General features: G+C 40.1%; 1 protein-coding gene across 1 annotated transcript; it reads right to left on the bottom strand.

Moving 5' to 3' along the window:
• Positions 1-331: 331 nt before the first annotated feature.
• MND1 (meiotic nuclear divisions 1) lies at positions 332-25178 on the bottom strand. The gene is made up of 8 exons (XM_015861014.2): positions 24801-25178; positions 24334-24399; positions 23537-23594; positions 21921-22069; positions 10376-10450; positions 8887-9001; positions 1352-1396; positions 332-593 (listed from the first exon to the last, which is right to left on the bottom strand). Exons 1-8 carry the CDS (start codon positions 25176-25178, stop codon positions 487-489), a joined length of 993 nt encoding a protein of 330 aa, XP_015716500.2. The 3' UTR covers positions 332-486.
• Positions 25179-25538: the final 360 nt, after the last annotated feature.

The following is a 25538-nucleotide window of genomic DNA, read 5'->3' as shown; positions in this document are numbered from 1 at the left end:
TTTTCTAGTATGGAATCAGAAAATGTACATAAACCCAAATAGCCCTAATATGTCACCAAACTCCCAAGCAGCTCTGGCAATAAAACAGAGAACAACTTGAAATCAAACTTGGGCCTTCCTATTCACATCCTTATTGTCTCACTGCTTCCCATTAAGGATTATATCTCTTATATGTTTTGTTATCTAGATGAGGGAAAATTTCACTCTACTCCACATTAGCCAGTGTTATTTCCACTCAATTTCAACCTGTTTAAACATAAACCCCTGGAGCTTCTAGGTCTTAGTACTATTCCCAGTTAAGTGACAGAAGAATAAAGTCCAGTTTCAGGACTGTGTTTATTAACTGTTTATTAACTTCAACAAAAACTGTAAATTAAAGGGTGGTCATTTGGTGAAAACACACACATTCAAACACATAAATACTGCTCAGCTGGCAATTAAGTAACAAACATTGTACAACTGTGTCAGTCAACAACTGCTGAACAACTACTCAATGTAATCAAAATCTTCTGGGATTCCAAAACTCTTGTCAATTCTGCTCTCTTCAAATCCAAATTTACGCTTGGCCCAGGACTTTATTGCAAAGATGTTATCTACAAACAGAATGGAAAACATTCAGTTTTAAATGTTTAGCGAAGTATGACTTGTAGTCTCAAATGCAACTGTAGGTGAATTCTAAATAAAATATTACAGATAATGTCCTAAATAATTAAAGAAAAAAACTAATGACGTCCATATTGCTTGCTTTTTAAAATAGAAATATAAAGCCACATAGTCAAGCTAAGCAACAACAGGAAGTTGAGTTAAAGTTCCATATAAATGTCACTGCAATAAGCTTCTTCAAAACTGTGCAGCACATTTCCTGCATGTCAAAGTTGATGAATAAGGTTAAGAAATACCTACTTTGTATTATCCATCATGCGAGGGCAGAGATAAGGCTCTACAAAGCATTCTACTCTTCAGAAACAGATGAAAATTCAGAGATGAATTATATTTTCTGAGTACCTGAAGTTATGACAGTGTCAAACCAGCCACTGCCATTCATTTCTGGTCTCTTTCTATTGAAGTTTTCCTCATCTTAAGAGATTTTAACTCAACAACAACAAAAGAGTTGCAAATTTTAACAAGGTGTGTGAAGAATAGACCTGTTAACTACAGTTATTAGTTAAACTGAGAAAATGTATTCCTTTTTCCAATCATGAGTGTGCAACAAATAAATAACTGGATGCTTATTGTGAGGCCTATCCTGCATCATGTCTTAACAAAATCTTAAATTCCTAACAATAACTAAGTCTTTCACTCAGATTGTTCTTGTGTGAAGCTGTCCTAGGCAAAATAAATGCATACAAACCAGTCCATCTGTTGGCTGCCTCCTTGGCTACTTTGCCTGTTTGGCCTGAAAGAGAAGGGAAAAAGAAAAACAAACAAACAAACAAACAAACAAAAAAACATAAGTCAGATTTAAATAATAACAGTAGTTTCAAAACATGGAGATGTTTGGTTCTGTTTGCTTGGAGACTTAATTGTCTGTACCCAGACTGGGCCTAGATACAAAGCCTGAAGATACTAGAGGAAAATGGGACTGAAAATACTCTGCAATGCTCTCTATACGTAAGTTGTCTATCACATCAGTATGTATCAGATCAAGAAAACGATAAGAGGAACAGTCAATCACCAGAATCTGGAAACATAGCTTTGGAAAGTCCCCTGACCTTTGAGAGCCCCTTCAATTACATAAACACACTGCTCTTGCTCATTACACTGGGCTTCTCTTAGTTACCACCTTTCCCGTTTTAAATACATAACGATAAAAGCTATTTGTAGTAAAGGCAATTTACACAGCTTCCATGAGGCAAAACAGTGTCAAGAAAAGAAATCCACTTAGATTACCTTGCTCCCACTAAAATAAGTACTAAATAAAATCAAACGGGTTGGTTTGTAACGTGGGAATTCATCAGAATCATTATGGTTCTCACACCTACACATAACTTAATTATTCTCAGTCAGTCTTGTTAGCACTCGCATGATAATATTCATTGGAATGGCCAGCATGAGATTCGTACACGAGTACTGAAAATAATGAATATATGATCAGATATCCATTGTTACTAAGGTTATACTTCAGGCAAAGTTAAATTATCTTGAAAAATTATCTAGAAAAATTATCTACTAGCACTCAGAAAAATAATATCTCAGAAAAATAATGTCTCGGTAAGTGATGTGAATAATGGTTAAATGCCAGTAGAATATAGCTTCAAAAACAGTGCAGTTTCTAGCCATGGTCTACAATTAGCTTGGACAAAGAATCACACAATTGCTCAGGTTGGAAAAGACCTTAAAGATCATCAAGTCCAAGCACAACCTAACCATTCTATCCTAACTCTAACATCCCTCTGTTAAATCATGTCCTTGAGTACCTCATCCAAATGGTTTTTAAACACATTCAGGAATGGTGACTCAACCACTGCCCTGGGGAGCTGATTCCAGCGCTTAACAACCCCTTCTGTAAAGAAGTTTTTCCTGATATCCAACAACCTATTACAAATTAAGTTAGAAAGATGGGCAAAAAAGGGAGTGGGTGGGAAGAAGGAATTTTTATACATTTACATGCATTAGAAATTCAAACTATTCCTCGCTTGACAGAGATATTCCATGTTTCCTTTGCTGACTTCTTGTTGCCACCTCCACTTTTTTGAGTTCCATAGATGGCAGCACTGACAACACACTGGCAGCACAGGGCATTCTGAACGCTGCTTCACCAAACGCTACACAGATCGAGTTAACAGAGTAAGGGCCTTTGATGGTCCAAGCCTTGCATTCAGTGTAAGCAAGATACTGCACTCAGCACTTCTTTTGAAACTCTGTTTATAAAACTGTATCTGACTTCAAGTAACAAAGTTGCAATTGTAAAAGGTTACGATTGTATCTAAGTCCAAGGGTCTGGGGCTACAGAGTAACAGCATCCTAATGGTCAGGGTGAGCAGACTGCCTCCACAGGGCCTGCTAGGCTTCAGCAGAAACCTCCGCTTTCTGGAAGCAGCGGAACAGCCGAGCGGGTGCTTCTGCACCATGCAGCAGCTCTCAGCTCCTGCAGCTTGCAGTAGCGCGTGGTCTAAAGCTCAAAGCACACCCACTGTACCATACGGGGACAGCACAGTGCATCATCAGCCTTCAGACGTTACTTAACACATGTTAAAATGAACACGTGCAATCGTGTTTTAGAAATGAGACTTCTATATCTATTAAAGAAAAGGCAAAGGTAGCCAACAGATGCAGGTTGGATTCACTCCGTTGAGTGATTAGAATGGCAGTGTCTGCTGATAACAGAGCTGTGGCTAGAAATGAAATCATGGTAGCAAGGGCAGGAAGCTGCAGGGGGAAAACCCACAGTGGGCAGCACCTTCAATTACTAAAATAACAGAGAAAAACAAAACAAAACAAAACCAAAAACCCACACCAAGAAAAAGCTGATTGTGTGTACTGAAAGAGTGAAAAATTGTAACCACGCCATTCATTCCATGCACCACTTGGGATTGATCATAGAATGGCAGAGAAACGCCACACTCCAAGTGTGGAAAGACAGTAAGTAGAGGCAGAACTATAGGACAGGGAAGGTAACATTCAAACAATCTGGACAGATGTCAAATGTCAAAAGAAGGGCTGTCCCAGGCCCCTGGAAGGGACATATCCCTCCATTACTCTGCTGACAGAAGGTTCAGGGTTGGGGAAACAAGCCTCTTGTAGTGCCTCTGGCACATGACACCTCCAGGAAATGCATTCACAAGAGGCTGGGGCAAGGTTTTATTGCTTGCAGTTTCCCATTTTACCCTTGCTGGCACGTGACAATACCATAGGGTACAGGTGTGGGTTTATCCTACTATGTGTGAAGTTGTTTAAGCCATCAGGCATACTTTATTAACAGCAACCGCAGCTATTCTGGCAAGCTGCAAGGCACCTACGTGCTCCTCCCATCCAGCCTGACCAAGCTGATGCACACAAGACAGCTTGCACTACCTCTTGTCATCGAGCAAGACTGTCACTGCTGTTGCTGCAGGATGGCACTGCAGTCTGCACAACCACAAATTTTTTCATTTATGGTAAAAACTTCACTCATGTTTTTCCATCAGTTTTTGTTTTGGTTTGGTTTAGTTTAGTTTTTTTTAGGGTCAGGAAACCCTATCCATCTTCAGAAAATACAATTCCCAGTGTCTACGGACTCAGAATATAGCTATCTGAAGGCAAGATAAAAATGCCCTGTGGTCTAGCTCAATTCTTGCCTATAGTTCCACTGCAGGATCTCATCTGCCTGCTGAATCTAACACATCACACATGAAAGAGGAAAGAAAACCAGCTACTAAACAGATACGGACACTCGTCACCTGAAGACATCAGCTGCATACCTGCATCATGGCCAGCATCTTCTAGAGGTCCCTCACTCCATTACAAGAACCAAGAGGTATGAAGGAATCTGCACTTGGACCACATTATGAAAATCTTTCGTAGTTGCTTGTTGGGACTTTCAACAGTTGTGTCATGAGTATGAGTGTGTGCACAAAGAGGAGTAGAATAGACATCCCCCACCCACCTATCCCAAGTACTGATGTAATCCAATACTATGCTGCTTATGACTGCCTGTTCTCTGCAGGATCATACAGCCATCAGCCTCCCACACAGCAGGGTGAAGGACATATTTACTTCCATTCATGTACATCACATCATGCACATCAGTACACTTTTCCTGCAGGATACAAGTCATCCAATTGGCTGAGCTGCACTCTTGTGTCCTAGGCTGATCAGTTCTTGGCATTTTCTAAGCAGGTAAATGGAAGCGTACATTCTCTCCTGAGCCAAATGAAAGCAACCACAGCACATACAGAAGTGCAGGGCCCAGGAACAGCATGGCCTGCATGGCTTTTTAATTTAAATGATTCTATGACTTGTGCAGCGCTAGACTGCTATGTCAGCAAAACAGGAAATACGTCATAAAAACTATACGGCTAAGGGTCAAAAAATTTTGAGCACTCCTACTAGAAGTCCCTTCCTCCCTCAAACCCAGGCATCTAGCAGAGCAGCAGGGAACTCAGGAAGCCTAGATTTTGGGAATTGAACCTTCTTATCACAGGAACAAACAAAATCAGTTATGGAAAGGAAGTACCCAGAAATGCTGAATGTCTGGAGAGAAAGTGAAAAAACACACTCTTTATGGTCTTTAATGCTGGCAAGTGACATCCAGATAGGGATGGATGAAGGAACTGACCAAAGAGGCCAACTCGACACAAGAGCAGCAAAAAACCATCTAGGGCAAAAAGACTGCCCCTGGCCAGGGGTGATGTCTGGCAGCACTGAACATCAATGCAGCAATGCCTCTGTCAGATATGAGGTGGTGGTATATATCAGCTAAGAGTCAGAGCGGTCAGGTTGTGCTACTTTTGATTCAACTCTGGAAGCCCCAGGCCACTCTCAGCATTATGCAAAACCACAGTTGCCACTTTCCTCTCATCTGCTCCTCCTGTCAGATCTACAACTTTTCTCCTGAATGTGGTGTTGGAAATTAAAGTTCTTACTTGTGTTCCATTGTCAGTCATAAAAAAAATCTGGATGAATAAAAGAATTCCAAAAGCTTCCTGTTTCCTGTGGTTCTGTCCTCTGCCATAGGTTTTAGGGAATCACGTGTCCAGTTCTGCAGGTGTACACACATATTAAGTTATGCAGTCTTTCTTTGGGAGAATCGGGGACTCTCTTTTCCGCAACGCCTGTTTCCCTATGAGAATACCTTCTTGCCTTCAAAAATCAGCATCTAAGCTGAGAAACCAGGGCTCAGTCCTGCACCAACTGAAGCAGAATTAAAAGCTCAATGAAGAAAATTACAGAATGCCTGTTTTTACTACCAATGACTGTAATACTGTGGAAAGATCTATAACTCAATGCTAAATCACACTAGTTGGCTTAAACAGCATTTCCAAGAAGCAAATAACAAGATTCCAGCACTGAACTACTGTGGTTATTAAAAAGCTTCTTGCATTTTGCAAATGCGGACATATTTTCACAACATCCTACCTATAAAATGGAACTATCCAAATATAACCACAAAACCAGACTATTCTGCAGCTTCCTCTAGTGGCCAATCCCTAAATCATGTTTCTGCTGCCATTTACTGAAGTTAATCATTTAAATACAAATGCTGAAGTTCTGTGTTCAAATGCAATAAACATGGGAAGGCAGCAAAATTTGTACTTTAGTTCTCTAATACGAAAGCCAAGAAAATTAAGGCAGAAAATTTGTTACTAATATTAAAAAGACAAGCAGCAAAGTCAGCAGAAAACAGAGTCAGTATTTAGTACTTCAGTTTGCCCCTCTCTGAATACGCATTCTAATATATTTAATTACATGGTCATGCTTGACCTTCCCATCCTAAGACTCAGGAAACAAAACAGATGTTCAGCTTTTATTTTCTTCAGATATTTACTATGAACCATCCAAATTTCATTTTGGCACTGGAATTAGTGTGTGTGCACGTGTCTTTTAATGGGCCTTAACATTGTAGGATGTAAACCTAACAAACATCACTAGGTTTGTTTCTGCAATGCTTTCTTTTTTTAGGGAAAGAACAACTAAAAAAGGCACATCACCAAATTGGGATGCTGTTGAAATCAGAAGGCAATTTGACACACCTCTAAGGCACCACAGTAAAATCAAGGCATACAAAAATACGGGATGGGCAATTAATAGAATGAAATTTTATACTGATTATCAGAGAGCTTCCCTCATGGGCTGAAGTTATTTATGGAAGGAAAGGGAAAACTCAACTGCAGGATGACAACTGCCCGCTACAAAACATATTATATTGAACAATCCAGCTTTCAAAATTATGCTTTTGTAACATAACAGCCATCTCTTCTTTATGACTCAAAATGAAAATAAACAAATTTAGATTTGGTAATCCCCATGTTAATCCAACTGAAAACAATCACAAGGATTAAGTTACTGAAATTTTATAGGTCGTGGAAAATCATGTATCACTCATGCAATGTAAAAAGCATTTAAAAATCTCTGAGAAAACAACTTGGCTTATAAGGTTGCTCTGAGAAACAACAGCACTAACGTTTATGTATAGATGACTATCTGCCATTGAATGAGATTCTTTATATCTTCTTACACTAAAACCTACAATTTCCTGCATCTTTTTTTTTTTTCCTTTGCACACTCCAGAGCCAGAGAAGCCTCTTCCCCAATCCCACCTCTCTCTTGTTTTGTTTTGTTCCGTTCTTCCATACATCACGAAATTCCATTCAGCTTTGACAAGGATATTAACTCCCCCAAAGTGACATTTCCATTTAATCATTTTTATGCTGCCAGCAACTTTAGACAGTGCAACAATAACTGTTGAAACATGCAACAAAGCATCAACTTTTTCACTGAAGGTCAGCAACAAATTATTTTCAGAACGCTGTTGTACAAATCCCTTGGGAAGTCTACAGGTAGCCCAACAAGGCACATGTCACCAGTTCTCTTAAACGCTCACCTCTCCTTTGCAGAAGCTCACATGAAACTTCCACATGCTTTAAAGAAGAGGTTGTGCCTGGAGCAATTAGTGATTACAATTATTTCTCTCTTTTCTAGATATCACTCCATGTGTTGCCATCTACTGTTGTATATCCTACCATCCAAGCTGTAATTTGTCCCCCTGTGCCTAGTACTTAGAAACATGCTCTCAGCAACTCCTTTTTAAAAGAGAGGCTCCTAAACTCCACCGGTGTGGTGCTTAACTACAAGACTATCTATTTCAGCACTTTAAATACCTGGCACTACAAATCCCTCTGATGTCAGCATCTGCCTACAAGTATTCATTTTTACAGCTGGAGTGTGTCTGTTATTTGTCCTTGGGAGAGCGCACAGCAGAGGATTTACAGCCCAGTAACCTCAGGTCTCAAGTTTGCATATTCCCTTGCATACCATTACATCCTTAGGGAAAGATAATGTAGCTGACAAAAAATGTCATGGTCCCACTAAAGAAAGAATATCTGTTCAATTCTGGGGTGTGCTGCCAATTGTGTTTATGTTCCTGGCCTTCTCACAGCACATTTCTAAAGCTGCAGACTCTGCTGGAAGAATAAGGAAAGAGAAAGGTTCAGATTCAGTCAAAAATGTTCCCAGAAAAAGGTCTGTGCCTGTTTCTCATCACTCTGCAATGGCATTTCGGCATTACAGCAATTGAATATGCAACAGTGTTTGGGTAGCTATCTAAGAGCCTAGTAAATAAAACATTACACTAGAAGCAGAGAAAATTCAATTAAATTTCATGCATGCTTTTCATTTTTCATGTTAAGGATTAGAATATTAAGTATATTTCAGTGCTTGATTCTGCATTAAGTAATAAAAAGCCATTATTTCAGTCAGTATAAACATCTATACATAAGTTATTACACCAATGACTAAATAAAAATTAAATGCTTCTAATGAAATGTTATGTGTTAAATGAACAAAACAAAGTAAGTAGAGTGACATCTTATTAAGCCAGTATGGGACTAAAGGCAAATGGAAGCCAGTGTATGCTCTTCCTGCATGATAGGGTTCCATTTACAGAATAAGCACTGTTACAGAAACAATGGTCCCAGTATTACTTCTAATGTACTAGAATATTTCAGTGTTTCGGTTGTTTGTTAACTGCTCAGCTAATGGCAGACAAAGTACCAACTAAAGAAACTCTCACTTTATATAATATGGCAGAACATGAAAAGAAGTGGTTAGGGTACCCCTATTGCATTGCTTACAGCTTTAAAAAACAATGGCAGTTATACATTGGCTGATCTCTGCACAACAGATTTCAAGCTAAAAAGTGCAGTCTCCTCCTAAGCAAAAGTTTGCTTTGAACAATATACAACTTACGCATTTCTTCAACAACATCTGGATCACATTCCCTGTATTTTTCTATTTCTGCCTTTAACTGCTCTTTTTTCTGCCGGAGGGCGGCAAGTTCCTTCATCAGAGCTGCACGTTCTGCCTGAGGAGTCAAGGTATGTGGGGAGATGAATTAAAAATAAAAACAATACAATAAAATTATCACATAGAACATGCTTAAAAATATATATTTTAAAGCTGTTTTTACTACGGCTTTCCATCAATTAACCAATTCAGCATCTTACACACACACAATTCACAGCAACACTCAGTGATACTGAATACAAATTGGAAGGAAGAAAATTAAGGTCAAAATGGAAAATCAAAAGAACAATTTCCTACAACCTTTGAATCTGAAGCAGTTTTACAAACAACTCACTATGCTCTTGTGTTTAATGGTTAAAGGACAAGTAGAAGCACTAACCTTGTGATTAAAGACAGCATTACAGAAAAAGCTGCCATCTACATTCCCACACATCTGAAATACCAACTACATATGAGTGCTCTCATAATGTATTTTTCTCCTCGTTTGTTGCACGCCATTTAAGAGCAGTGGTCTCAAAAATACATTCAAATATTTACATTGTGAATGTATGCACTACTTCACAAGCACTTCCACAGCCAACTCAGCATAGATTCCTACTTCAACCCATATTTAAAGTCAGCCCCTGTACCTGACAGAGAAACGGGATACTCAAAGAACTCCTGCTAGGGCACTGAGTAGCCTCAAACAGCCAGATAAAAATCTGACAATTTACAACCTCCTCAGCAGCCTAACAGCTTGAGGTACTATCAAACTTTCGTATTCCCAGTACTTCCGCCAACAGCCTGGATTCAGCCCATCCTGCAAAAGTAGAATGGAAATCAAAGGCTTCCAGATGCTGGGGGGATATGGAGGCCATCTGCTCATAGACCAACACAGTGATCCAGACTTCTCAGGACTTTTTCCTGATGTTTACGCTGGAACCAAAGTGTTGGAAGCATCAGCAGAACAGGATTTCCAGGACCAATCGATTCTTTCAACTAGGGCAGGCCATGAGATGGAGAAGGCCAAGCCTCCAACAGTTCACCTGGAAACCTGAGAGGCAGAGCTGTACATGAAAACTGCTTATGTTTCACTGATTATGGTCAAACCCAGAACGTCTCTGTAAAACATTTTAGATTCTAAGATATGGCACTTTGCCACAGAATTCCACAATTTTTTACTGGATGTCCAAACCAGTTTGTGCTGAGCACCTCAAGGCAAATCAGCAACTCACACTTGGAGCAGCTACTTATCACTATTTTCCTAATTAGTGCATGATCAGCTAAAGGAAGACTCTAGCATTTAAGAGCATCTGATTTGTTTCTCTTCCTTCCTCACCTCCAGCACTTAGAAATCTTAATGGATTTTCAATGACTCATTACTACATGCAAACTCTGAATACTCGGATTCACTTTCCCTAATACAAGAGCCTCCCCCTGCAAACCAACTTACAGTATCTTCACGTCCAATTTTCGATTTTTCAATGCCTTTTTGTAACATCTCTTTTTTCTGATTGCTTTCTGCAAACTGGTGAAGGAAACAGAAAACAAAATCAATCAATTTCAGTGACATATATACTTAAAATACAAAAGACATACATGCACACTTATAAAAGTCCATACATAAATATTTAAATAAACACAAGTATATAAACTTCTAAATATATATATATATATTAGCTTGTGTTATAACAATACATTCAAAATAAATACCAAAACACCCAAACATAAGAATTACAGGAAGCATGTGTTTTACTTCCATGCCATATAACCATGTTGCACACTGCAAAATCCTGTTTCATATCATAACCTGGCACCTCTATGCAAAGGCACCCACAACAGGGAAGCTTTGGACTAGATGATTTCTTTTCATCCTTTTCCAACTCTTTAATCTCTCCCATAGCCACTCCCTTACTGACTGGAAGCAGTGGCAATAGCTGCAAGAGCTCCACCTGCTCAGCTGCTGATACCAGCCTTCCCAAGCCTTGGTATGCCATTGGTGCTGCCCCAATCCTTTTAGTATAATGGTGTATAGAATTCTCTATGGCTCAAAGGCAAGCAAAGCCACAGCTCCTCCTGTGTTGCACTCTTAGAGTTAAGACTTCTTAAAGTCTCTTCTTAAAGCAGAGGCATCTTTCAGAGGAAGCCATATCTCACAGGGCTGGCACAGACATTGCCTGCATTACCCTGTCACTCCAGAGGAGCTACCTACCAAGACAGATCTCTCCCCATTAGCCTGCTGCCCATCTTTAACCAGGTCCACCCCGTTTAGTTGGAAGTCTTCCAGGGACACTTTGGAAGCCCTTAAGCTGAGCCAGATGTATGACACACCCCCTGTTCCTCAGGGGCTGTACCTGAGTACAGGCAGAGCTTCTTGAAATACTAAACATGAACGAGAATACAAATAATAATACTAATAATAAATTCTAATAAACATTTAGTTTGGAAATTAGCTACTCCATTTGAAACCAATACCACGTAAAAAAAAAAAAAAAAAAGGTAGCATTCTTTGTAAGTACAAACTCTGGTTTAACTTGAAGGTGTTCTGTGTATATGTCAGGTAGAAATATCAGATTAATCACCAGTATGATGGAGGTGGCTGTCAAAGCCCTCATTTCATTCTTAAAAGAAGCCAAACTCCTACTACTGGCACTGCCTACCCCCAGAAACTGTCACAAGACACCTCTGCTTCTACATTCTCATCCTACTCACTAATGATCCCACTGAATGGAAGAGCATTCCTAGACACTCCTTGCAATCCTTAGCCTTGATAATTTAACCATATTTATATTCTTGTGCAACTGAATTGGCAAGACTACACTGGTCTTTACATGAAAAACCATTTCTGCAGCACGGTCCTCTCCAGGCAGACCACATACAGTCACTTTGATTGCAAGAATTCAACCTGTTCATACAGTGCAAACAGAGCTAGTTTGGAGCCACAGCCAATTTTTACTTAAATCCATGTTCAGTGTGTATATACAGAAATACAACCATAAATGCATGAAAAAATATGAGGCAGAGATTATTGCCAAGTCTTAAAATATAGGACATAAAGGTAAATAAAGCTCCATACTGGTGCTTTCTAAGGATTAGGTCCCAGCACAACTTCAGTTCACTTGGTTCTGTGGTAAGGTTCCTTTCTTCAAAACCGCTTCCTGCTCCTGGATAAACATGTGTTCAAGCATGTGTGCGTATACACGCAAATAAGGTCTGCTTTCAATAGCAATGTTTTACTTTGACTTCACTTTATATAGAGATTACTTTAATGGCAATGAATATATATGATTTGGGAAGAAATATGCCCAGCTTTTTACTCACTGCTCTCAGTGAAAGTAACCACAGAGGCAGCATGGATCCAGTATGTGGCCTGAAGTACACCAACATCTCAATTTTGGTGAAGAGTTCAACAACAGCACTCCTGGGTTTTCCACAAAGTTCATATAAAATTAGGTGTGTTAGCATTCACATTATGCCTTACTAGATGGAAGCATACAGTTCAGAAAAGGATAAGTAGCCAGGTGAAGTTTGCTATTTGCAAAGCCCAAGTACCAGAGCACACATCATTTAGTATCTCTGAGGAAAGAATTTTGCTGCAACTAAGCTCACTTAGAAAGCAGAGATGTCAAAGAGTTTATATAGATCTACATACTACACAAGCAAAAAATAAGACAATGCTTTCCAGAACAGAGAACATAAAGTTGTTAATTTATCTGCTTTCCATATTTATAAAGTTCTTTAGGAACAGGTCTGCATTCTCTAAGATGGAAGCACAAAATCTTTCAGATAGATGAAGTTAAATAGTAAAATCTGGCTACCAGCTTTTGGTCCTCTATATTCTAGGGCATTTAATCATGAAAGAGATAGTAATGATAAACACTGAGAAATTTCTTTGCCAGTTCTAGATTCTGACCTGCATAATGACATGCCACAAGGCTAGAGGGCCTTCCTCTGACTAAAACCAAGGATAACTTTTGTACGACTTTACTGAAGATATTTTCTTCCTTCTTATATGGATTCTTTCTCTTAGTGTCCACAATTGAGATTTTCAGAATTTTTACAAAATAAAACAGTCTGTGTGTGTCAAAGTGGGTGCTCCTATGACAGCAAAAGATGAGGATAAGGGAAGGAATTCTAGAAAGAGAAGAGACTGAAAAAGCAAACAAACAGGATGAGAATGTAAAGGGCAAAGAACAGATGGGCAGGGTCCATGCAAGGAATCTGTGACAATGGGGGAAACAGGAAGGCTTGGATAACAAGGCAAGAACAGTGCTGAAAATAACTGTACATGGAAGAAGGGAAGAGAGTTATCAAGGCTAAAGGAGTCAGACAGAGGAAGGATGAAGACAAATTACGTAATACTTAACAGAGAGATAAGGGTAAATGGCAGCTGATTGGTTATAGAAAACCAATTAAACCAGTTAAAAGAAAAACAAGCAAACAAACAAAAACTCCTCACAAAACAAAACAAAAATCCCCCACCAATTTGCAAATGCTGCATATGTATGAGAGCAAAGGAGCACATCTGGCCAAATACAGTGACTCACCTTCCCACGCACCAGCTCTAGAAAGGTCTGATTGCAAAGTAGCACAGTAGTAGATGGAAGATTTCAATCCCTGGAGCAATCCTGGGATATTTTCCAAGGGAACTGAGAAATAATTGCAAGGAACATTAAGCACCCTGAGAGAAATCTGACTCCTGCCAATAGCTGTGGGATTGATCTGGAGGAAAAGCTACTTAATGCCACCCCACCATGTTTCTTAAAAGAGATATCTAGTCTGAGACATGAACAACCTTCTGCCACAAATGTAACTGATCAGATGTGGAAAACAGTACAGAAAGATCTATCCTGCTGTACTGGAAAGACTTACATCTCCAGCCTGTCTGTTCACACAGACCTCCTCAGAACCAACACATGATAAAGCAAATTACAAGAAAGCAGGAAAAATCCCACCTGGCAGAAAGCTGTTTAAATAAAGGATGAGGGCAAACAACACTAAATTAGTCAAGAAAAAAAAAAAACATCTAAACATCTCTATAATAGTATTGACATTGGTTGCAAAACACAGTGGCAACCTGCAAGAAGCTAACATCTGTAAAACAGAAAAGCTAAGTAGGAAACGATCCTGTCGATTCCATAGACCACTGTGGTCAGTTGACTGCCCACTAACCTGGCCAGTCCATTGATTCAGTTCCAAATGCCTGGAGGGACACTCAGACTTACTTTGCAAATGTCCCTTCATGCTTAGCTGTACATTTGTGCAGCAGTTTGTGCATGTTAAGTGCCACATACCTATAATAGCTGTCCCTTCCACCCCTAGTATGGGTTCTGGTATGTGTCAATGAACAGAGATTTGAAGTATGTAGGTAATTCATAATGCACTGTGCACGCACCATTGTCAGGGTTCCACTGTGGTAACTCAGTGATGTGCATTTCGAAGAGGAACATTTAAACCTGACATGCAATTGCAGCAGGTTTCAATTCACTTCCTCCCCAAAATCTGCCTGATACCTCAACGGCAGGCCCTTGCATTGGATGAGGATCAAGCTGAGGTCTTGCATGCTAACCACAAGCATTCACAGCAGCTACCCACTGCCATTATGTTCTTACAGAGCAATATGACATGTACCATTTTCTTGTGGTCAGAATACTCAACCAAAAATGGTATGAACAGCTATTACTTTTACACAACCCACAAAACTGGGGCACTGCAATTCAAGATGTCCATTTTCTAATTGTTCATAACTTTCCTAAATTATTTACTTGAGGTTTGAAGTTCTCTACGCTTTGTTTAAGGCCAGAGGCAAGCACTGTGTGCTTTTAGCTTTAAGAAAAGCCGTTCAAGAGTTTTAGGGTGACATTTGTAGATGAGGGGTATATTTCTTTCCCATGTTAAAGCCATCTCATTGCTGAAAAAATTAAGTGGAATTGACAGAAGGCATACAGAGAAAGCACTTCAAAGCATTCCTCTAGATTATAAAGAAAGATACTTAAAAAAAGACTGATAATAGAGAGAGAGCAAGAATGCAAAGATTAACAGCCAAAGAACAATGTGAACATATTGAAAACAGATCTGCTGCGTTAAAAGAAAGGCACAGAGCTCCACTAAAGGAAATCACTCAGCAATTGCTGTTGACTGAAACAATAAAGCTTAAGAATAAAAAGGCACATCAATGTGCAGAATTGTTTCCTAAAATACTGCACAAAGCAAATACACAACTGCTTTTCACATGCTTACTTTCGAGGTTCTCCAAAGACACAGAAGTAAACATCAAGCTGGCTGGTCACACTACCAGCATGCTCATGGCACAGCAGAGCACCCACAGTCAATGGCAATACTGTCACTGCTCTCAGGTTGCACATACACTGTTTGTGCAATGCCACTTTACAGTCATCCCATACAGTGAACCAGACTGCAGCAGCAGTAGGTCCCAGGTTCACTGGGGGTTCAGTACAGGATGTTTTGCAGTTCTGGTGAAGCACAGACTAACTAAACAAAAACAATGTGTAAGAAATGAAAAATGAATGTATAATGTCTTACCCCAAGACATTACAAGTCGCCTGAGCAACATGAGACAGTAAATCACGTTTGCAGAACTTAGAGAGTGAGAGATGCACCTGGGAGACAGTCACAGCTAAAGGAACACAGGCAAGAACAAGAGCGGAGATGATAACTGTACAGAGTAAGAACATTTAACCCAGGAATCAAAGAATAGACAACAGGGTTTTCACAGTGAGAAAACGCCATAAAAGGGATTGGCAGCAGACTGTAGAAAAAAAAGAGAAAACAGGGCCCTCCATATTTCTGTACCCAAAAAGTATTTTTTCTTAAACCTTGTGTTAGTGATATACATTGTAGGTATGGAAAAATGTTCAGTATAAGAACTCTTCTCTAAATGCATGTTACAAATTTTACCATACAAGACCTCAATTTTAATGCCATCTTTGAAGAAATCAGTTGAAAAACTTGCTGAAAGCTGGGAATAAATATCACTATCTAGAGAAAAAGCAGACTCCCAGCCCCCCAAAGTAGTTATATATGCTATTCAAAATGAAAGGCTGATGCACGGATTCTTCTGGGCAAAGAACGCCTTTTCTGAATTATCATGATATTATGCCTGTAAGTTATAATGAGTTATAATGAGTGGGTGCTTTTTCTTTTTACATTTGGATTGTACCTTACGTCAGTGACTAAAGATAGTATGAGAAACTCAAGCTAAGTAACCATTTTTTTGGAGATCTAACCAAATGGAGCTTCAGCTCTCCATACAATTGGCTGATGAAGCACTACAATGGTTAAAAAAATAAAATAAAATAAAATAAAATAAAATAAAATAAAATAAAATAAAATAAAATAAAATAAAATAAAATAAAATTCTAAAGTTAGATCTGTGTTCTCATAAGCAATGCTTATACGTTTTGCCCTACTATTCATATAGGTAATACAGGTATACTTGCCACTCCGACAAATGTAATGTTTCAAGATTCAATTTAGGCCTATAATCCTGACTTACACATGAGATTGAAACATCCATGGCAAGTCAGGCATGGCCCTGTTCTCAGAAGGTCCCACTGAGTATGTGAGGAGACCTTCCTACACTTGCTTTTAGGTAAGGAAAGCTGAACAGATTGGAACCTGCAACCATCCATGTACAAATCTTATATTGCTAACTGCAGCTCTTTTAAAGATCATTCATGTAGAGCAAATCACCATACATTTAAAGTCTCTTTTAATTCAGTTTTGTTTCCATTTAGATGGTAAAATCCATCTAGATTTGCCTTAATTGTTAACAGTTACTCAGAGAAGATGTTTTGCCACAAGCTTCTGTTTTTTGCATTATTCATTTGCAGTGCCATTTGGTAAGTACCAGTAATGCAACAGAATAAAACAACATCTAGGCACAAACCAGAAAAAAATACCAAACTAAAAATGTCAACATGAAGGATGCTTGTTACTGTTCATAAGCATATTTACTATAAGCCTACAAAGTCCAAAGTGACAGTAAGCAGGTCTGTTCAAAGCAGACAGAACACTGACAAATATTTTCCCTTGGAAAGAAAGGGTAAGAAAGAAAAAAATGTTCTATTTTTTTTCCTGTAAGAGCTTTTAAATCTTGCTGTCCTACCCAGCTGGGCCCTATACTGACAAGGCCTGCAGGGTCTACCCAGAGAATCCAAGTCAAAGCACAATATTCATACGATAATCCCCAAACTCAAGTCCTGCGCAAAGATTAGAAAAAAAACAATTCAAAACTTTACTTTGTAAACTTTTAAAGAGCCCAAGTACTACTTTGAGATATTAACAGTAATGTATGTTAATAAATTCTAGAGTGTTGACAGCGCTCTTGCATATTCACTCTACATGCTGATTTCCTATTTCTTAAGCAGCGTTCAGACAGATAACCAAGTCATCTCAAATTCCAGATACAATGAACGCTCCTTGATGGAATTACAGTGTGCTCAGTGATAATGGCAGCTGCATGACTGTGACAAGAAAGACCTTTCCCCTAAAGCCTTCCTCCTTCAAATTGACTTCATGCATTCTGGTTTTGCACTCTGGTGAATAAGCTGGTTCTGTTTCATTCCTTCCAGAACAGCAAATGCTATGAAGTGAGACTTAAAATAGAATTGCATATAGAATTTTTATTTCTGCACGGATACAAAATTTCTGAATTAAATATTTATCAACCAACAAGATTTTAAGGTCAGACTTCCAATTAATTAAAATCACTCTCTCACATCTCCATCAAACCCAGCTTTGAAAGTCAGTATTACTTCTGCCTTATCCCCAGGATGGATGCTCCCAGCCTTGCAAAAGAGGTGAACTTGCACACCTGCAAACATCAAGGAACTTTCCCAGGATGTGTCAATGTGCTGTTCTGCCTCTCACCCTGGCCTTGGCAACTGTGGGGCTCGGCTGGATGTGCAGGCAAAGGGCTGCATCTCTGCCAGATTCGACAAGGTTTTTGGAAAGGGAACTCCAAGTTTATTCCCAATTTCTTTGCACTTCAGATCAACAGTTCCACTGAAGTAACAGGACTGCATGTCAGCAGCCAGCACACAGGCCTCTTCAAAAAAGGAAAGGTAAATGGTCTGATGACATTACCTAAAAAAAAAAATCATAAAAGCTGTATTTTTCCTGCTTTACATATGTGTATGTGTGTGTGTATATATATCTCAGAGCACAGTAATAACATATTCTTTTTAATGGGGCAACATTCTTCCTTCAAACCTATTTTATAATCCTTGCAGTTACTACAGAGCCAGCTTTAAATAAAAAAATAAAAGGTCTTCAATCACGCCAGTTTCAGCTTATGCTCATCAAGGGGGTGGGAAAGGAAAACTTACACTTCACAGTTTCCAACAATCTAGCTACACATTAGCATCTAGGAAAAGGAAAAGCATGAAATTCTGCTAATGAGCACCAAATTATGAGGTTGCTTAATTCTAAAAGAAGCCTCCAGAGCACCATATTTTTAGAAGTCAGCCATGACAGCATTAACTAAGCATACCCTGCAGGGCTTTGTAGCACGCCATTGAACATAATCCAGAAGGCTCTAATGAGTTACAGCATTAGAAGAGTATTTTCTGCTAGATACTTTAAGACTTAATAAATTCAGAATCATTTCAAGACATTAAAATTTTTAAAGTGCAAGAATCAAACAGGTAGCAAAAAAGCTGAACTGCTTCAAATAAAAGTTTATTAGCATCTTCCAGGAGACCCATTCAGGGAAACAGCGGTACAGACTCAGCAAATGAATGAGTATTGCCATAATCAACATATTGGCTGTTTAAACAATGCTGATTCTCAGCCATTTGAATTTGGGATACTACAGCTCCCACTGGATGATATGAAGATGTAAAGCAATACACGCTATACCAGCTCCACAGCTGGATGCTTCTTTATGTGTCTAGAAAATGTATAGGTCTGTGAAAGCCTACAGGCTGAAAATAGAGGGAAGTCATTCCAATTGTCTCTGTTGGGAGAGTCATCACTATTAAGGGGAAAAAAAAAAAAAAGAAAAAACAGTAATGCAAGCCAGAAGGTATCAGAATCATCCAGAGGGGCTGGGACTGTCACAGTGTCCGGGCCAGTTCAAGGAAGGATAAAAAAATAAACAAGTAGAAAGCTAAATTGGATACCCTGAAATACGAGGAGAAAAGAAAACTCAGCATGCATATGAAAAGACTACCAAAGCTGCTTAGTCAGCACACTGGGATAATGCATATATATCACAATGGGCATTAAAGAGACAACAATTAGACTTATTTTTCCTGGAAAGACAAATAGTATACATTCTGCAAGCCAATAAAACAAAATTATAAGCACATATCTTACAGAAAAACATCTAGATAAATAATTCCTAAAATAAATCATATGTATTAGTTACAAAAGTACCAAAGCAACTCCCTGGTGAGCCTCAGTTCAGCACCAAGACCTCCAAGCCAGCAGCTCTGAGCACTTGTACATCATGCAGCCTGGAACCCATCTCATATTTGTGTGGAGGAACATGGACAACCTGAGCAGACGCTCAGGCAGAAAGAATCATAGAATGGCTAAGGTTGGAAGGAACCAACCTCAGCTCTCCTCAGCAGGAGCAGCATCAATAACAGCATGCTGTTAAACTTGGCCTTACAAAGCCTAGCAACAGAAAGGAAGGACCCATAAGAAAGCAGCACCATGAGAAACAAGGTTAATTGCAGCAACTGGCAATAAAACAGTGAAATGAACTTTTCTGAGCTGACGAGCGAAATGAACCATCACAAAACCATCCTGAGAAAACACAGTAAACTGCTTGCTTCCCCAAGCTACTGAATTACAGTACTTGCAGTACTGCCAACAGTTACACTGACAACAGAAAGATCTTCACAGAAGAAAAAATGCAAACAGGCATTAACTCACCTTACCTAAACCAGACAATACCATAGTCAGGCAGCAGAATCACCCATAGATGATCTTACTGCTTACACTGCATAGACCATGCTCCTTATTAGTAGACCTACTAGCAATTTTGACTCGTTGAGCTATGCAAAACAAGAAATGCAGCAGAAGCCACATGAAACAAAGATATTTGAGGTCTCTGCTTTTTAGGAAAACAGGAAAACCCAATGCTTGGTTAAAGAGCAGCACTAACTTCATGATCCTGATGAATCAACACAGGACTTGCCATGTGTGTCAGTTCAGGGGGTTGCACCCCTCTTCAAACACCTGCCCCATCAAAGCCAGTTGAAAAACAAAAAACAAAAAAGCTATACCAAAAGAAATCAATACAATCAATGTCTTTAATTGCGGTATGTCTGCATGAGGGGATCACACTGAAGAGGTAACAAGAGGCAACCGGATTTAGAAGCCATTCAGGAAATCTCTATGTGTTCACATGAAGAAGAATACAAATACAAAATACATACAGTTTAGACTCAGATGGAATATTTCATCATCTTGTAAAACTGGTCAGAGCATTGTTCATTTGAAAAAGCCACTCTTGCTGTGTCGGGACAAGTTCAGCGAGCGGAAACCTTTTTCTCAGATACCATTTCCATTCTCATCAGAAAAGTAATGTATTGAATAAAAGTACTTTTAAGGATTCACAGCATGGTTTAAAGTGAACTCGTTAAGGCCACATGTCAGGAGTAAGGCTTGGTTTGCAATAGGATCTGGTATCAAAACTTATGACTGGAACTGCTTCAGTTTGACAAAACTGTTCATATCAGCAACTCAACTCCAAGTCAACAGAATTTGACTTTCTGTATAAGAAAAACGAAACTTTACAGGAGTAGGAATGAGTGCATGGATAACACCAGTCAATAAAAATGAATTTAAGCATAGCCATTCTGGACTCTTCCTCTATGCCTGAAAATGATACCATCTTACCCAGATGACCAGAAGAAGTTTTTCGCCACAGGGTACAGTTTATATCCATAATACTAACAGACCATCTGAGATGCTGAGACAGTTTCTCAAAGCAGGGGAACTGTGAACATGAAATCATGGACTCAATAATGTTGGAGGGCTACAGCAGCTATCTCCAGCAAAACTCAGCAGCTCATCCAAAGCAGCTGCCTGAAAGGCTGTCAACAAACAGATCCAGCTAGCAACAACTGGAGGCACGGCCTTCAGCAACGATTCCTCTCTACTGCCATAGACACCTGAAAGAATCACCAGCTCTCTTTCCATTTAGTAACAAAAGAGATTTACAGTGTCAGCATAGCCTGGGATAGCTGACGAGGTGACCTCTCAGCTGTTCACACTACGCTCAACATACAAATAAGGAACTTCAGTTACTTCATTATCACATTGATCATGGCTGATGATTTCTCTCAGTGAAATGGCTTCACAGTCACAAAATACTGCGTATGTTTTCCAACTCCAATTAAGAGCCGCGTTCAAAAAACTAGCAAAGAAGCAGACCAAAAGAACAGCAGTGTGGCAACAAAAGGTGTCTTGCTCTTTTGCAGAAGACTGTGAGCAATTTGTTCTTCTCTCCTAATAAAAGTGCAATATTGGATTGCAAAAGTCTTCCCTAATTAAGCTATCAATAAGAGCAGATGTGTAGGAACTACAGTGATAAGTAGAAAACACAACCACATTTCCTTGGGATATCCATTTCACACCTCTCACAGCTTTTAGATCATTACCACATGATAGCCTACACTACGTACAACACATAAAAGCATACGTTGCCTAATGGTTTAGAGGAAGTCCTTAAATGATGTTGCGCATCACAAATAGCACATTTTCAGCAGCAAGTGGCAAAAACAAAGTTTCCTTAAGCCCCAGGAAAAATGGATTCCAAAATTCTTCCAAGGTGCTATCAAGATAACAAGAAAGAATGCCCCATCACATTTGGCAAATGTTTCCTGCAGTAGACTCTGCACCATGTGTATGTGCACATATGCACGTATTAAGAGTAAGTGATATGAGCAGGAGTGACAAAAGGGTATAGGAATTAAACACGTCCAATCAGGAAACAAGCACTTTCCTTAAAGCAGATTTACCTGAGTCTGTAATTCTTCTAATTTACGCTTCCTGGCATGAAGAGCTTTACTTGGGAAAGCCCAAAAGTAATTGGAAGTTCCGATTCTGTCAGTGTCCACCATGCCGTCATCAACTAAGCTTTGCAGAACCTCTTTAACTGACATGGAAGCTAATAGAAGCAAAAGTATGAGATTAGATCTGCACAGCACCTCCTTAGAACCATAGAGAATTATTAATATTATAAGACATCATCTACCTGTCTGAATATTTCAATACAGTGTCAGCCAGCTGGAAGATTTCAGGAGGACATTGTGCTTGATACTCCACTTCAAAGCACAAATCCCTCTGAAATCGGTGGCTTCAACATACAGGCTGCTGCTCTTTAGTGCAGTCTGCTACAGGATGCTTGTAAACTGCTCATAACTATCATAAAATGTATAATTTTACAGCACAATGACATAACAAACTCATGAGAAGGCACTTGAAAAGTTGTCCTGCAATCCTAACTATAATAACCATTAACCTACAATTGCTTGATTAGGAATGTAATTGCATTTTGCTTTGCAGCATTTACCAAAGCACTAAACAGCAGAAGGGGCACAAAGACCATCTGCCTATGGGCTCATGAGGGTTAGATTTGACACTAGGTTATATTCAGTTCCAATACAGAAAGTCACTTGCAATGATAGTTATGTGCAATAATTGTTTCTCCACTGTCTACCAAACATGCAGTACAATCCAGCATTTAAAAAATTACACCAGTTCAACAAGCAAAGTACTAGACACTATCATCCACAAGCACAGCAAACCTAAATACCTTCAAGATGTGAGTTTTCAGTGTCTGACATCCAATTACAAGCCTAAGGGAGATACCTGACCAGAAACATCCCATCCTCTGGAAGCTATAGACTGTATGCCAATATAGGGGCACTTCCACAGACTAAGTTTCTCTTTCCAGAAGAAACCACTCTACTGGTGTGGCTAAATGCCTCCACATTCACAGGCAGGATGAATCTGGACTCTTCAAAGGTACAAAGGGTGTTAGAAACTCAATCTTTTCAAACATGCAATTCCTTTGCTTACACCATTTTGCATTTTCTTCCTACAAATTGCAACTAAATGGATGCAAGAGGTATTTTGACAAACCAATCAGGACAACATCACAGTTCTAAAGATGCTGTTGAGCATCTCTGCTGGCTGCTGATGTAACATGAATCTGGCAAAGCATTGTTTTTCAACGTGCCCGTGGTTCTTTCAAAAAACATGTGCATTCCTTACTCTCACAGTGCCACAATGACATGCTCATCAAGGACAGTGGCAACCACACAAACACTGCACTTCTTCCCACCTTTATCACTGAACACAAAGGAAAACAGAATGAAGGACACACAAAGCAACTCAACAGCATTAAGGTAAATCATCTTGGACCTAATCCAAAGCCAATGGATATTTTTTTTCTCTTTCACTGAAAAGACTTCTCCTCTACTGCTATCCAGCCATACTGGGGGGAGGAGGGGAATTCAACAGAACCACAGCATTTTAAGATATATGTGACGTTACAGACATATATTTGTATCTTCTATTCTCTGTCTGAGCACACACACTGATTTAACAGAATGAGAGGGTAATCACTTACTAATCCCTTTGTCTTTTGAAGCAATCTTCTCTATATCCTTCAACTGGAACACATCTTTCTGCATAAAAAAAAACATAAAAGACACTTCAGCTTCAAACAACAGCATCCGCTCAGCCTATGCGGCTTTTACACTACACTGATGCCAACAAAAGCAAGTAGGAAACACTCTTTATGTTTATATTTTGCTGTGAAAATATGCTGCATATCCCTCAGTAGAATTAGAAGATTCTGCAAAGTGATAAAAAGGACTGCTGTCTTAAGGATACCAAAGGAAAGAGCTCCTGACTATAACATCACAGAACTTTGTCTAAAGTTAGAGTGAAAACCCCTTGGCACACTGAGCCAAGGTTAGGTTGTCCATGCTGGATATACTGCTTTGCTCAAACACTCAAGGGTCACAATAACGTTTTAAAAGGTGAGATGCTGTGTTTTATGCACGTCACCAGTATATCCATAGCCCTGCTTTTGGATCTCCAGGTTTCTTCCCTCCATCCGTACTGATCTTTTTAATGCTGGGATTTCTCCCACCTCTGAAACTTCATGACCTCTCACGGTAACAGGCTCAGCATGCAAAGATGTGGCTCCAAGAAGAAAGAGCACAATGAGCAGCTTCACACCACCACCAAGCAGCCACCTGAGCTGACACTGCATGAACCCAGTGCTGTAATTTATACACAGGTGACAGAGGGCATGGAGGAGAAGCTGGACGTGCACAGTGCCTTTACAGCAGGCAGGAGTAAATGGGACTGTCTTCCCATTGAGAATAAACGCAGGGCAACTCTCAGCAAGACACTTACTGTCTCAAAAAAGATCTCCATCATTCGAGCTCTCTTCTCCTCAAAGCTCAGTCCTTTTTTCTTGGACTGGAACAAGAGAAAAACAAACAAACATATTCTACCACTCGCAGAATTAATGTTTGCTGGGAATTCCTATCCCATTAGCTCTAAATTAGCTGTGTCTCCTTACGGAGCCTTACTGCTAAGCCCAGCTCCCACTGCAGCACACAGAGCCTGAGTTCCCAGCCTGGACCTTCATAGCACCTAACCCAGCTCCAGTCCCACCGTGTGCTGGATACGCCACTGGGAAAGGCCGTAAAGTACATTCAGATGCGGAGCATCGCTACTTATTCTGCCGTAATGGCCGCCGGGCCCCGGCCCGGGTCCAGGCCTGTCCCCACATCCCTCGGTGGTCCCCGACCCCCCCTGCGGCCCCCAGCCCCTCGCTAACAGGGGGCAGGGAAGGGCCCCACCGCCCCCCTGCTTACCATGGCGGCCTCCGGGAGCCGGTTTGATTTCGGCGCCACCCGGAGGGGACAGGCCGCCTGCGCGGCTCCAGCGACACCTGGTGTCAGCTCCTCCGCGGTACCGGGAGCGAGCGGGCAGACACGTGGTGACGGGGGGAAGCGGCTTCCGGGTGCTTTGTAAATGGCTGGTTTTGGAATGTATGAAAAATAAGTGTTTTGAAAGGCAATGGAAGGCAAAAAGGTTAAACACCCATGGGACTGGCAGCAAAACAGTGCTGCACTGAAGTTCAAGGCTGGAGAACAAGAAGGTCCAAGAGGAAACTGGCCATTTACTGCACAGGTTTCCTGGTATTCTGTATTTCCGGCATTCTCTACTCTTGGCGTCTTGCTTACCCGCATGTCTGATTTTGCCCCGTGGCAAAGAACCTCTGCTGTAATAATACAGGGAACAGAAGACATTTCTGGCCAGTCAGTGAGAACTCACACTCATTTCTTGAAGGATTCAGCTGTAGAGAGCTCAGCAGTGACAAAGCCATCGTGCTGCATTAGCCTGGAGAAAAGAAGGCTGTGGGGTGACCTCATTGCAGCCTTTCAGTACCTGAAGGGAACCTATAATCAGGAGGGGAATAAAATATTTGAGAAGGCCAATAATAGCAGGACAAGGGGAAATGGTTTTAAGTTGATAGAGGTAAGATTTAGGTTGGATGTTAGGGGGAAGTTCTTTACTAGGAGAGTGGTGAGGTTCTGGAACAGGCTGCC

Source organism: Coturnix japonica, chromosome 4 (genome assembly GCF_054131305.1).
Source record: "Coturnix japonica strain WE chromosome 4, WE-NBRP24, whole genome shotgun sequence".
Classification (NCBI taxonomy): domain Eukaryota; kingdom Metazoa; phylum Chordata; class Aves; order Galliformes; family Phasianidae; genus Coturnix; species Coturnix japonica.
The sequence above is the reverse complement of the archived record's forward strand: the minus strand, read 5'-3'. Positions and strand labels throughout refer to the sequence as shown.

Coding starts and splice junctions, on each gene's coding strand:
- MND1 (XM_015861014.2), bottom strand. CDS start 25,178: ATGCGGGTAAGCAAGACGCCAAGAGTAGAGAATGCCGGAAATACAGAA. Junction 24,400..24,800: donor GGCTCCCGGAGGCCGCCATG/GTAAGCAGGGGG, acceptor CTCTTGTTCCAG/TCCAAGAAAAAAGGACTGAG. Junction 23,595..24,333: donor TGGAGATCTTTTTTGAGACA/GTAAGTGTCTTG, acceptor TTTTTTATGCAG/AAAGATGTGTTCCAGTTGAA.